Here is a 14,747-nt window from a genome sequence, read left to right on the forward strand (position 1 = left end):
TCTTCTGCAGGCAGGGAGCTTTGCATTCCTTGTGTCATTGGTCATGCTCCAAAATTGCCACACTGTGAAGATGCTCCTTCACATTCCTGACTTATTAAAGGGAAGGTGGTGGATTCCCTAATGTCTCACCTGGCATCTCCTCCAGGATGTTTTTCAGCTTCCCTCTTCATGCTTCTCAGTGCCACAGCTTTGTTTTAACCTCTTTTTTTCTTTTTTCCCCACCTTCATCTCATGCTATTTTCCAGGTTGTTAGGCAGGTTAAAAAAGGACAGGAGGTTTTCTTAGCTGACAACCACTTCAAGGTGGGGCTGGCTATGGAGGGGAGGTGAACAGTGCCAGGGTATGCACAGATGATGACAACAGAAGCACACATTTTTGACAGGCATTGCCATGGGAAAATAAAACACTCATTAAATTGTTGTATAGTGAAAGTCCAAAGTTGTTATGTTGACAAAGTTGAAATGGAGCCTAATTGGGTTTCTGGGGGGTTTCTTTCTTAGATTCTATAGTTTTGGACAGTACTGGTTATTAACATGAAAGAAGAGTCATTGTTGTGATCAGAAAATTAAAGTTCACCTGGGCTTTCAGTGAGCTGGGCAGGTACACATGGTGTTACAGTGAAGTATGGGATGAAACAAGGATTTGTTTGAAGGCTGAGACGGTGTGAAGGGAAATAATACAAAAGCGAACGGCTCACTTTGGTTAACTGGGAGGATCACAGCTACAACCTTTAGAGCTAAAAAGCAATGAAGAGTTATGGCTTTGGATTAAAGAACCAATTTCTGTGAGAGAGATGACACAACAAAGACACATTACTTGTGGTTCAGGCAAAGGTGATCACACTCCATGTTGACCAGCAAGGGGCAGGATTCATTCTTACTGGAGAAGCTTATGGGAAAGGGAGAATTTCACTCTCTGTGATTCTTCCTCAGTGTGGTCCAAGAATACCTAAACTTTATTATTCAGTTTCATTACAGAATTATTTATGGACTTTTTTATTTGCCTCAAAGCCCAGGTGGGCAGAGCCATTTCTCTAGCTCACAAGAAACCATGGGTTTTAATAAACATGCTCAGGAAGTGATCCTCTCGGAGTGTGTTTGATCTGAACCAGCATTACATGCCAGCAGGCTGAGCACTCCTCTGCACTAGTCCCCCTCAGCTCTCCCTGTAGCCAGCAGGAAGAAATTGTCACTTATGGAGGCTATTTCATGTGACAACGTACACATGAAAGCATTGATCAGACCACCGATGACTTCAAAGAGTTAATCTCTAAATTTTCTAACCAGTCTTTTTAATCTGGGCACAGTGTGTGATAAGAAGCTGACTCACTGAGAAAGTCACCTGCAAGTGTGGAGGAAGTTTATCTGCTCCTGGTGCTTTTTGTGGCCTGTTGTGTGGCCGGTTACAGCTTTGACTCCTGAGCTTGTTGTGCAAGGGCTGTAATCAAACATGACTGTAGCTCATCTTTTCCGCTCATCTGAGAGTCACTGGACTGTGTATTCCCATTGCTCTGATGACAGGTGACTGCACTGGGATCATGGGAGCATCAGGACACCAGTGGCCATGTGTTCTCTGGAACTACACAAGCTAAAAATGAAGTTTTCTGTGGATGATGAACTGCATCCACCCAAGGGAATAATTTGAACCTTACTAGGAGCTCCTGTTTTCCTTAGAGAAGCCAGTGCCCTATGTCCAGCCTGCAAACACAGCCAACCCTGGCTGCTGGGCCTTATAGGGCAGATAAGAAGCTCTAACCAGGGATTAAAGATGGAGAAAGACATGGAACAGTCAGTGCAGCTCTCACAGCATGAAACAATGCCACATGTGTGTGGAAAGAGGCTGAGTGATGGGATGGCCCCATTTCATGGGGACCACCAAGACATTTCCAGGGACTGTGAAGCCTTGTTCCAGTGAGACCTCTGAAAGCCATTACCAGCTGTTATTTGGTGCACTTCTGCCTTGCAAAACCCCTGCGGCAGAGGATGCCGCTGCTGCTGCCTCTCCAAATACCTTTAAGTATTACCATGCCAGGGAGGATTATACTAAAGGTAATTACTCTTACTATGGCGAGCTAACATTCAACTACTCATCCTCAGGGATGAGTACACTGATGCTAGTCACTACGAGTGTTGCACACAGGACAGCTTTGCATAGGAGCTAATAGGCTATGTCATGGGTACCTCATACCTTCAAGGCATGTTTAGTAGCTATATAAAAGCTCTCCTTCTATTAGAGCTCACTGGTCACACCACTGAGCTGTTCTCACCAGGGAGCTGGGTAAGTCTGGTTTGTGCCGAACCTCTGTAGCTGCTGAAATGCAGATTTATTTCTACTTTTTTTTATGTACTAAAAATGGTCTATGAGAGAAGTTTTTAAAATGATTTGGCTTGAATTGCTGTGTTGGAGTAGCAGCGTGCTCTTCGTGTCTTCAGCTGGGCCTCTGAGTCCAAAAGGCAATCCAGAAGAATTTAAGGAAAGGCTGTCAGCAGTAATTGGGGTGCTGCTATTATTGTTTGCTTTTTGGGGGTGCCTGACAACAGTCAGAGGAGCTTTGGTGGACCAGACAATGGTAATGCTAAAAGAGCTGCAAGCAGGTTTGTGTTCAGTTGTGGTATCACTACCCTTTAATAAGCATTGGTTCCATAATGAGCACGAGCCTTGTGATGCTGGGACTGAGCTGTGGACCTCTATCTGCCCATGGTGTGATGGGATCAAACAGCGGAGCCTTGAGTGCTGTTTGTCTCTCCTGCTACGGCAGATGTGACGAGAGCTTCAGACCTCGTTTCTGGGTTGGGCCTTTTTCTCACTGCATCAGTAAGAGGTCATAGGAAGGGAAAACTGTGTTTAATGATTGAAAGCTCTGAGATCAGCCATTCTTCTGCTGACCTCCATGATTAGTTCTCCCCATGGAGGTCGAGGTGATGGGGAGGGAGTTGCAGTCCAGGGAGATATTTGGCGCTATATGTCTCTGAATTTCCCCACTGTTTGACTTGATGTTATGTTTCAGAGTTAAAAATGATGGGTTGGGTCTTCAGCTGCTGCTGCTGTGGTTTTGAGACCATGGCATAGGTGGGACGTGTCTCCAGCACCCTGTGAAACAAGCCAGTCCTGAAGCACGGGCAGCAGCAGGACAGCAAGAAACAGCCTCTCTGAAGGCTTTCTCACGTGCCGTTCCCATCCTGCCAAAGCCTCACCAAGATGTCGTGCTACCTACACCAGTGCCTCCCTCCAGTCTACCAGAACTCCATCCCCATCAAGTACTCACCAGTATATACTGCCAGACATCTGCCAGTGCCTACCTGGCACTCGACACTATGCACACCACAATATGTGACCCCCTGCATCCCCCGGCAGCGGATCATGTCCTCCAGCTTCTCCCACCAGCAGAGTGTGACCAAGTGTGTGCCACGGCTGCAGTATCAGACCAAGTGTGTGCCACAGCAGCAGTGTGTGACCCAACGCATCCAAGAGCAGCCACGTATAACTCGGTGTGTGACAACCTGCGTGCCACAGCAGCAGTGTGCAACTGAGGGCATGCTGCAGCAGCCTAGAGTGGCCAAGTGTGTGCCACAGCAGCAGTGTGCAACCGAGGCTGTGCCACAGCAGTGTGCAACCAAGTGTGTGACCGCCTATGCCCCGCAGCAGCAGTGTGAGACCAGATGTGTGACCACATGTATGCCACAGCAGCCGTACCTGACCAAGGCCATCCCGCAGCAGCAGTGTGCAACCAAGTGCATCCCACAGCAGTGTGTGACAACATACACCCCGCAGCAGCCATGTGCAACCAGGTGTGTGACCACGTGTGTCCCACAGCAGCGTGCAACCAAATGGGTATCGCACCGCTTTGTGACCTCTTCTGCCCCACAGCAGTGTGCAACCACGTACGTCCCACAGCAGCGTGCAACCAGGTGTGTGACCAAGTGTGTCCCACAGCGGTGTGACAGTGATGGTGCTACCATTTGTATCCCACAGCAGTGTGCGACCAAGTGTGTGCAACAACAGCAGTGTGACACTAAGTGTGTGCCACAGCAGCAGTGTGCCACCAAGTGTGTGCCACAGCAGCAGTGTGCCACCAAGTGTGTGAGACAGCAGCAGTGTGCCACCAAGTGCGTGCCACAGCAGCAGTGTGCCACCAAGTGCGTGCCACAGCAGCAACGTGCCACCCAGTGTGTGCCACAGCAGCAGTGTGCCACCAAGTGCGTGCCACAGCAGCAGTGTGCCACCAAGTGTGTGAGACAGCAGCAGTGTGCCACCCAGTGCGTGCCACAGCAGCAGTGTGCCACCCAGTGTGTGCCGCAGCAGCAGTGTGCCACCAAGTGTGTGAGACAGCAGCAGTGTGCCACCCAGTGTGTGAGACAGCAGCAGTGTGCCACCAAGTGCGTGCCGCAGCAGCAGTGTGCCACCAAGTGCGTGCCGCAGCAGCAGTGTGCCACCAAGTGTGTGCCGCAGCAGCAGTGTGCCACCAAGTGCGTGCCGCAGCAGCAGTGTGCCACCAAGTGTGTGCCGCAGCAGCAGTGTGCCACCAAGTGTGTGCCGCAGCAGCAGTGTGCCACCAAGTGTGTGCCGCAGCAGCAGTGTGCCACCAAGTGTGTGCCGCAGCAGCAGTGTGCCACCAAGTGTGTGCCGCAGCAGCAGTGTGCCACGCAGTGTGTCCCACAGCAGCAGTGTCAGTCAGGTGGAGTGAAAATTTCAAGCCACGCTAAAAAGTACTGCTCTGCCTCCAAATGGCCCTGGTAAAAAGGAGAAGGGAAAGGAAGGCCCACAGGAAAAGAGCTAGGTACAACTTCTGGGATTGGCGGGGGTTATTGATCTCCTTGTACCACCTGCCAACTGGTTGCTGTTGCTTAAATCTGCTTTATCTCTGTTTTCAAGTGCTTCCCCTGTAGCTCAGCTCTAGTTTGGGCCATAGGGTGTGATATTATATCCATGGCTGCACTCCAGGTACCTAGGCTTGTACCTTTATCTGCTGCAAGGCATAGTTTAGCGGGATGCTATTAAATTCTCACACAATTAAAATGAATAATGATTTAAATATATATATACATGTATAAAGAAATAGAAATGTCTAAGGACTCCAGATCATGACAGCACCAAAAGGACTGGTGATGTGGTCAGTGAAGGAGTGGGCTGTGCCCAACTCTGCGTTTAGTCCTTAGGAGACAATGTTCAGATTGACTTGGGTTCCACGAGGCTGCAAGTTCTCCAAAACAGAGAACTATAAAAAAGCTATCTGTTTTCACACCCAGATTTGGAAGCCAAAAGTAAATTTGCTAAGCAAACGGTGTATGAATCTTCCTCCAACGGCCTTCATTTCAGAAGGTGGCCAGAAATGCCTGCTGCTTTAAAACACTGACTCTGCGCTGACTTCAGCAGAGTCCCCAGACAAGGCAGGATTCCTGGTTTGATGAAGCTGATGCTTGCTGAAATTTTATATATGAAAGTTTTTCTTCACTTGGTTGCTTTCATGAATACTGAAAACACAACTTGAAAAAAAATGAAAGTCTTTGAAATAATACTGAAAGTTGTAGCACGACTGTTTTAGAAATGTTTGAGCTGTAAAAGCAATTAACCATATTCTTTATGCTGCTCAAAGGTGTGTACTCTACACATTGAAAACAAAACCCATATATATATTGAAAACAAAACACATATATATATGTATACTCATACATATATATATACTTAAATAAAGTTGTCTGACCTGAGATTAAGTATCTTGTCTTTTTCCTGTCTCACGGTTCTTCTTTATTAAATACAGTGAATCCAGTCTAAAAACCAGAAAAATCCTGTAATATGCCCTATCATTAGGAGAACGAGTAGTAACTCATGCTAAGTAGATCATGTGTATTTGGAGGCTGAAAACAAGTGTTGCAAGACAAAGAGAAGGGTGTGACCACGCTGCCCCGCATCCTGCCCTGCTCCACCCTTGCTCGGTGACCTTGGGGTGTCACTGCAGGCTGCCCTCTGAAGGCAAGGAAGTGTCCAAGACCTGAGCATCTCGCAATGTCAAGGGGGCACCTGGCTGCTTCCCCAGGGAGCTCAGTGGGTCATGGGGAACCAAACCCTTTTCATGCCTTCTCCTGAATATTCAGTGGTGATGCTTTGGACCAGAGAGGCTGCACTCAAGAGCAGCAGTGACCATGGCCTTCCTTCCACCCTGAAGAGCCAGGGATGCTCTCACAATCCAACACTTTCTGTCCCCTTTAAAACCAAGAAATAAACAATGGGGTGGCCTTCTGAGGAGTTCTCACATCATTGTGTCTTTTCCACAGGTGCCAGAGCCCAGGGGATCCTTAGGAAAATCTTCCTGGTGGTGATGGGTAGCCAGGTGGTGCAGAGCCTTACCTCACAGGGTGCACGGGGTTTGTTTTGAAGGTGGTTGTGATGGAGTCTGGCTCTGACCCCGGCTCTGACTCACTCTGCACCACCAAGTGACCACAGTGCAATGTGCCTCAGTTTCCCCTGTCCTTAACTGGGAATAATAATACCCCCCTCAACAATGCCCCATGTGGCACTATGCGTCTCTCTGAGATGAAAGGACTTTACAGATGATAATTAAGAATATTTGGATGACAGAGCACGATGTTATCATCGGGTTAGTATTCTGCTACCTATACTGGAAACACTAAACTGAATATTAGCATTACTTGAAGGCTACTTGATCTGGAGCTTGCCCAGGAGTTGGATTTATAGACCTTGTAAAAACTGTATTAATCTGCTTTCCTGTTCTCTGACGCCAGCTTGATTCCCAAAATCTTAGGTCAGATCATTTAACATCAAAAAAGGGCATTATAGCTCCAGGGAGTGAAACACAGTAAAAGTTGTTGGCATCAACTGGGGAAACACACACTTTGTATTTTTTTCTGTATGATAGTGAGTGAGATTTTTTTGTTGTTGTTGGAAAATCAGAAATTTAAATAACAAACCTACCTTCAGGCTTCTGAATTTTCTAATGAAAATAGAAATAGAAATTTACTAAGTGGTTCATAAGATGGAGATCAATATTTTGCTTCAAATCATAGAATCATTTAGATTAGAAAAGACCCTTAAGTCCATTGAGCTAAATCATAAATACAATACAGCCAAGTCCACCAGGTTCCTAAATATGTCTTTAAAATACCTCTAGAGTTGACAGCCCAGCAGCATTCCCAGTGCTTCACATTGGTGAAAAATTTTCCACCTACTCCATTAAAAGTTAACTTATTTCACTTTTTTTTTTTTATTTCAATGCATGGGACCTCACTTGAATTCCCAGCATGCTGGAACCCAAGTCATAGGTGTCAGATTAAAGGAAAAAAAAATAAAGGAAAATAAAGCCCAGGACCTTGGCTTATGCCTATATGACTACGTAAGAATGTATTCCCTATTGGCACTTCTGTTCATGCCACTGTTAATTTTCCTTTGGGTTCATTTGTGGTGTAAACAGGGAACAAAGGGAGGGATGACTGGTGCAGAGACTGTGCAGCAAAGCAGGAAATAGGATTTGTATTTTCAGGACATGAGCTGGGTTTGATTCAGCCGCCTTTCCCCGGGCTCCTGCTTGTCCTTTCTCCTCTTTGTTGTGCCGGAAAAGCGTCATCTCTTTCAGCAGGTCATTCACTTCGTAGCAAGTCCTTTTTAGTAGCCATCTTGCCTTAGCCCAAGGCTTTCTCACTCCAAATCATCCGTCTCTTCCCTGGGCTCCCTGTGTAAGTGAAGGAAGTCTGCATGCCACAGTAATTATGGTCTTGGCAAAAAGTTGCCAAGAGTCCTTCCTGGATGGTGTTTTCAAAGGCACCAAATGGATTAGGCACGGAAATGAGAAGTCCCTTTGGTGGTCTCAACTACAATCTTTTTCTGGGTGGAAAGGTATATTTTAGCTGGCCTGGGTTTGCGATGGGCATGCTGGGATGCTTTGGCACTGCGCATGGGAATTCAGAGCACGAAGGCCATGAGCACAGGGTGCCCTCAGCTTCCCAGATGCTTCGCTGGTTCAGTATATTGGATCATGAGGTTCCAGCTCATGGAGCTCACAGATGTTCCGATGGTACCTGGTGGTGACAGCAACCTCACAGAGCAAGGACAGCCATTCCCGCCGGCATGAAGCTGCACGTGGCTCGTCCAGGACTGGCAGGCAATTAGAGCATCACCCAGCCAAACCGCCTCACTCCCCTAGGGCACTTATTCACTGTATAAAAGCTCTGCCATCGCGGGGCTCTCCTAGGCACTTCTCTCCAGTTGATCTCACTGATGAAGTGGGTAAGTCTGGCTTTTAATGGAGCTCCTGAAATGCTGTTTTATTCCTGGGTGGCCGGAGCAGGCAGAGGTTCTGCGTATGTACTCGTGGAGAAGCATCCTCTGGGGGATGCTGCCTTCAGCACCAGCATGCACAGCTCTAACTACTGCAGCATCTCCTCTGTGCTAAAGTGAAGAATATTGGGAAAGCACTTCCCAATGGACTGTGAAGTCAGGAGTGGGATCTGTGGGCTTCTCTACGCTTTCTGTTAGTTCTAGTCCAAAGGAGGCTATTGACTACATAAAGAGCTCGATGCTGACAGTAGATATGAGCAACTCCTCTAAAGGAAGTGACATGGAGAAATTTGCTGCTGTTTTATGGAACTTACTTAAGCAAAGCAACTTTTAAGATAATAATAAGAAGCTGACCAACTTCAGTGCCAATGTGAAGGTCAACTGTGAGACTCTAGCTAAGCCTGATCATGTTTAAATTTCCATCTAGGATAACAGTGATACAAATGAGTCTGAGATGCAAACAACCCCTTGGAAGCAAATATTCCCCCCTATTTTAGAAGCTTTTTATCTTAACGAGCATCACTTTAGCATTTAGTAGTAATTGCTATCATTGTTTTTCATCTGGCTGTTTTTATTAGTTGATGATTATAATTGTAGTGATAAGTTTTTCCTAATGATTGGAACACACAGCATTGCTATTGTTAATAGTCACCCAGTGACAGGCTTTTGGAAGATAAAACGCCTTACTGTAGTTACAGACAGAACTCGAGGTGTTAGAAACTGCAGTTTCTTTACAACTGTTTAATTATACGCCTTAATCTCCAATGTTGAAATGAAATAAGGAAAACATTTTCAAACAGAGTACCTTTCATGTGTCAGTGGTTGAAGTACTTATTGTGCTCAAAATATGCCTGTTAAAACCACAGAAAACTCCCTGAAACTGGTGTTTTCCAGGGTGGAGAATTAAGTGGGATGGTTTATGCTGCAACTCCCAGGGTCAAGAGAAAGTGAGACATTTCTCAGTGGTTTCAGGAGGGAAGTGTGGGCCTTTAGATAGTGCCACCTGATCCCTTCCCTGGGAAGGGGGTGTCATCTAGATTCCCCTTTCTGCTGCTCTAACTGGGGCTGCCTGGATGAGGTTTCACTCTCAGAGTTGCTATGCCAGGCATTGTGACAGTGGATCTTTAGCTTACCATAACAAAACCAGGACATTATGACTTGGTATGACTGTAGTGCAGCGCTGGAGGCTGCTTTAAATGGGTGTAATTCGCTCAGCTCAGTGACACTTGAGCAGTTAACAACAGCTGAGACCTTGCCTTCACAGCTTCTCCTTTCTTGCTGTCATTTCACCAAACACTTAGACACAATCCTGTTGTATTTGCTCTTTTCTTCTCTTGAAGATGCCTACACAAACTATTTTGTATGAATCTGGGACTGCAAGGCTTGAGAGGTAGCAAAGCTGATGCTATGGTAGCATGCTCAGAGCATAAATGCTCTGCACACTGTCAGCCCAGCAGACCCCTGTGGGATTGTGACTCAATAGGCAAGTTGTACGTGCTGAGCTGATGAGCTCCTTGCTGCCACAAACCTATCCTTACCCTCAGCTAGTTAATTTAGCCTCAGCTTGGGTTTGCCTGTGTGAACTGCAGCCACACCTGAGTATTACAGCATGGACACACCTTTAATTTTGGCTTGCCTTTCATCTCTGGTACTTGGGAGTTGCAGGACATAAACCTGAATAGTTGTCCCAGTGGGGACACGGAAGGTTTCCAGGAAGGAAGGCAGAGGGTCAAAATGGTGCTTGTCCTTGTGAAATGCTTTGATGGACACTTAGCTGGTCTTTGAAAGTTGGCACGAAAACTTTCCAGTTTGCTTGGCTCCAATCCTGGTTGTTTCTGGGCTATTAAGAGAAGGGTGTGAAGGAACAAGCTGAGAAGAGACTCCACTCACCTGGGTAATCCCAGCCTGGTTTTGAGTCACAAAGAGCCTCTGACCCTCAGGTGAGCCAGGGTGTGAGTTTGCATGTTGAGGTGCCTGTCAGAAACTAGGTCCTACATCACAGGAATCAACCAATGCCTATGTGAACTGTCGGTCTTTTTCCTGCTTCTTTCAGGCCTAAGTGCTTTGTGTGACCATGCACTACTATGGGGAGCGGTACAAACATCTGTACCTGCCAGGATCGGGCTACTTCACTGAAAGCATCCAGCAGTGCACACCCCAGAAAGATGTATGCAGCACCACGTGCCACCCAGTCAGTGTGATCAAGAGCCCGATGCCAAGATGGCAAAGCTACACTCAGCCTTTCACTTACGTGTGCCCACAGCCAAGTGTGACCCAGACGCCTCTGCTGTCTTGTCCACCCTATGTACAGCAGTGTGTCCTGCTGTACCCCGAGCCTTGTGAGACCACTCGCCTTCTGCCCTGCAGGAAGCCCAGCGTGCGGCTGAGCACAACACCGTGTTTCCAGCCCTGTGAGACCATCCACCCTGAGAAAAAGCGCGTGGCCAAGAGCCTTCCACCATGCGCACCCAGGTGCCCGGAGCCGCGCAAACTCAGGTTCCCACCATGTGGGATCAAGTACGCATCCTCGTGTAAGAATGAATGCCGGTCGCAGAAGATATCCAAGTGCTCATCACAGCGATACGGCACGGAGCTCCGGTCCCTGCAGGGAATGACCAGTGGGTATTCCCCACCGCTGCGTGGAGTCACCGAGTGCCCCCCGCAGCAGTGTGTAACAGAGTCTTTCATGCAAGAGTGCGTGAAAGGGTTCCCCCAACAGAAGTGCATGAAGGGTTACCCAACACAGGAGTGCGTCACCACCTACTCCTCCCAGCAGCAAGTAACCAAGTCCGTGCCGCAGCCAAACGTGCCCAAATGCTCCCCTGGAGAGGGAATAAAGGAGTGCTCCTCACAGCAACAAACAGGCAAATGCTTGCTGCTGCAGGAGGGAACCAAGCACAAGAGCTCATCCACACATCACCTAAGCAAGTCCAAGTGCCTCTACCCACGGACCACCCACCACTCAACGCGCCATCACTCAGGGGGTGTGAAACGTTCAGGCCACTCCAAGAAGAGTCGTTGTGGTCCAAAATGTCTGTGGTAAAGGAGATAAAGAAATAGGTTTGAAAAACAGAGAGCTGTGTAGCTGAGGTCTAAAGTATTTTATTTTACTTCCCCTGCTCCTATTCTTAAACCCCAGAGAAGCTTCAGCCTTATTGTACCCCCCATTGTAACTATGTTAAAATCATAGAGCACACTGCCTTTTGATTTGGCCACACTTCGGTAATTCTGCAACAGAAACGATGTTAGTGAGAAATTAAGTAACTCTGGGCGATAGCTCAGGCTTTGAACTGATTCAAATCGATACAACTCTGTTACAGTGTTCATACCCCAAGAGGTTTTTACTGTTACTGGGTCAAACTACGTTCCCTGGTTGTACCTGTCCTATTAAACTCAGGTTTCATCTGGATTCCCACTCTCTGCCTGGTTTATTTCCTTTATTTTTATTAGAAACTGTTTCTAACACCTACTACTGGGGAGCAAAAAAAAACGCCAAACCCACCCTATTCCCTGCTGTTATACCACTTCTTTGTGTAAAATAATGGCAGTAATCATGCTTTTAGGGCAAGATTTACCATCTGTGGCAACAGATCTTGGTGCTGAAAAGTTACCCAGAGACATAGCAGAAGCAGCAGCCCATGTTGGCACTTAGGAGAAGGCTTGGCTAAAGCAATGAGACTACTTAGGAGCCCCAGACTGGAGTTCACTGTCTCTCCAGGCTTACCTCTGTCACATCAGTGTTGTAGGGAAGCACACACCATTTCCATGCAAGTCATGCAGGAGGACTTTCAGCCCTGCACCCTGGGACCGGGGCAAGTTTTGTCCCTGGACAAATCACTGCTGAGCAGATTACCAAATGGGTTGTGGGGGATAGTCCCTAGCATAGGAGGATGAGGGGATAAGACACAGAAGGTCTCTTTTGATGCTATGACCTGTCTGTGTCAAAAGATGCAGTGGGTGGGTGATTGGCATCAAGAGTCTGTGGTTACAAAACTGCAACCAGAGGGAAAACAAACTCAATTTCATCTATTCCTTGACAACAATATTTTCATAGACAGAAGGAAACAGTTATCATGCTTGATCAATATTTTGATTTCCTAATACATATATTTATATAAGTAACAAAGTCCCAATGCACACATCTCTGCACACCTGCCCCATATCGCACTCTCTCCCAGGAGGTGCTCCTGTGGAAGCAGCAGCTCTCTGCCACCACCTAAAGGTGCAGTGGGAGACCTGGTATCTCCTCCCATCACTGCTTCACTGCCTTGCTCTGCTCAGCCGGTTCCCTGAGCATATCCCAACAGAAAAACCACCTCCTTCTCTCCTTGGTTTCCTCTGCAGCAGCTCAAACAGACCAAGCAGGATTTCTGTAGACTCCTTTTACTAATAAAGTGATAAATTTGCCTGTATAAATAGAGACTGGTGTTACCAGTCCTCCAGGATTAGGAGTCTTGGTCCCCATGGGGAGAGAGAATTCATTGTAACTTCTCATAAATCACTGACACTGGGGAATAAAATGGAAAAAAAGAGAAGAAAAGCCTGATCCAGCAGCTCCCTCCTGACTACCCCACATGGGATCAACCCCTTTCTTATATCAGGTGTATTAAGAGGTTCACAATTAAGGCATGAAAGTGGCACAGACCAGACCCAGGAGAAGCTCTCCCACCTGCATTTATCCCATTTGGAAGGCTTAAAAGGCACTGTTGACCTCGGTCTTACTTGGGTGCACACTCCCCTTCAGTTAGCATGGAGTAGATGACCTTGACCAGCAGAAAAGGGTTTCCTTTTAAAAATCTGAGCTTCTGTTGCTGTGGTTTTGCTCCTGAGGAAGGGGTTGCTCAAACATAATAGAAAACCCTGATATCTCAAAGCCACCAGAATGCCATCCAGAGGCACCCCGACATGCTTGTGAGGTGGGCTGATGCCAAGCTCATGAACTTTAACCATGACAAGTACAAGGTTCTATACCTGGATCACAGCAATCCCAGGCACAGCTACAGGGTGGGCAAAGAAGAGATTCAGAGCAGCCCTGCGGAGAAGGACTTGGGGGTGCTGGTCGATGAGAAAATGAACATGAGCCAGCTTCAGTGTGAGCTCGCAGTCCAGAAACCAACCGTGTCCTGGGCTGCATCAAAAGGAGCGTGACCAGCAGGTCGAAGGAGGTGATCCTGCCCCTGTGCTCTGCTCTCGTGAGACCTCACCTGGAGCATTGTGTGCAGTTCTGGTGTCCTCAGCATAAAGAGGACATGGAACTGTTGGAACAAGTCCAGAGGAGGCCACGAGGATGAGCAGGGGCTGGAGCACCTCCTGTATGGAGACAGGCTGAGGAAGTTGGGGCTGTTCAGCCTGGAGAAGAGAAGGCTGCGTGGAGACCTCAGAGCAGCTTCCAGTGTCTGAAGGGGGCCTATAGGGATGCTGGGGAGGGACTCTTCATTAGCGACTGTAGTGATAGGACAAGGGGTAATGGATTAAAACATAAACAGGGGAAGTTTAGATTGGATCTAAGGAGGAAATTCTTTCCTGTTAAGGTGCTGAGGCACTGGAATGGGTTGCCCAGGGAGGTTGTGAATGCTCCAGCCCTGGCGGTGTTCAAGGCCAGGCTGGATGAAGCCTTGGGTGAGATGGTTTAGTGTGAGGTGTCCCTGCCCATGGCAGGGGGGTTGGAACTGGATGATCTTAAGCTCCTTTCCAACCCTAACTATTCTATGATTCTATGAAATGGTGCTTGAACTTCTACTGGTTCTCTGCGTAAGGATAGTTTTACGCTGTCTTGTTCCCTCTCTCCAAGCACTAACCGCTTTGGCAGCAAGCCCAGCTCTCGCTCACCAAACGGAAAGGATCTGCTCCTGGAGAGCTCATGGGCCCTGCAAAAAACAGGACCCGGTTGCCCAAATGTGAGGCAGTGCTGCAGCCTCGTGGTAGTGAGAGCCAACTGCAGGCAGGGCTGCCCGAAGCAGAGCATAGCCAGCCACGGGCCGAAGGTGTTCATTCCCCTCCATCGGGCATTTAGGAAGTCCCATCCAGACCTCCATGTCTGCTTTTGGGGGCTCAGCACAGGAGGCATGGACAGCCAGAGGCGAGTCTGATGGAGGCTGCAGGGTGGTCAGGGCACTGAAAACTGGCAAGAAAAGGGAGGTTGGGAGAGCTGGGTATGTTTGCTATGGGTAGGAAAACACTGGAGGGACAGTTTATTACCACCTTCACTCACCAAATGAGTGTTCAGAGCAAAGACAAGCTCCACACCAAGGTGGACAGAGACAGGGCGGGCTACAAAGTGGCTTTTTCTTTTGGGGGTCTACTTCACACAGCCTTTCCGTGCCACCACTGTCCAAAGCAGGTGTAAATGCAGGATTCATTGGCTGCACAAGTTCCACATTGCCCATGTTACTAGGAGGTATAAGATGTTTAGAGTTGTGTTTCTAGACCCATTTCCAAAGGGTTTTTTATGCAGAAAA

The 14,747-nt window shown here is 47.8% G+C and overlaps 2 protein-coding genes across 2 annotated transcripts; both read left to right on the forward strand.

The window, feature by feature from the left end:
* The first annotated feature begins 3,198 nt into the window (after positions 1 to 3,198).
* On the forward strand, positions 3,199 to 4,737 carry LOC133262855 (keratin-associated protein 10-11-like). Its single transcript, XM_061442358.1, has one exon. It carries the CDS (start codon positions 3,199 to 3,201, stop codon positions 4,735 to 4,737), a length of 1,539 nt encoding a protein of 512 aa, XP_061298342.1.
* A 4,697-nt stretch (positions 4,738 to 9,434) lies between these two features.
* On the forward strand, positions 9,435 to 11,644 carry LOC133262927 (uncharacterized). Its single transcript, XM_061442439.1, has 2 exons — positions 9,435 to 10,229; positions 10,343 to 11,644. Exon 2 carries the CDS (start codon positions 10,364 to 10,366, stop codon positions 11,330 to 11,332), a length of 969 nt encoding a protein of 322 aa, XP_061298423.1. The 5' UTR covers positions 9,435 to 10,229; positions 10,343 to 10,363; the 3' UTR covers positions 11,333 to 11,644.
* The last annotated feature ends 3,103 nt before the right edge of the window (positions 11,645 to 14,747 follow it).

This window comes from Pezoporus flaviventris, unplaced genomic scaffold, assembly GCF_033815535.1.
Source record: "Pezoporus flaviventris isolate CSIRO_AGI_PZ_B2104156 unplaced genomic scaffold, CSIRO_AGI_Pfla_v1 ptg000225l, whole genome shotgun sequence".
Lineage (NCBI taxonomy): Eukaryota > Metazoa > Chordata > Aves > Psittaciformes > Psittacidae > Pezoporus > Pezoporus flaviventris.

Coding starts and splice junctions, on each gene's coding strand:
- LOC133262855 (XM_061442358.1), top strand. CDS start 3,199: ATGTCGTGCTACCTACACCAGTGCCTCCCTCCAGTCTACCAGAACTCC.
- LOC133262927 (XM_061442439.1), top strand. CDS start 10,364: ATGCACTACTATGGGGAGCGGTACAAACATCTGTACCTGCCAGGATCG.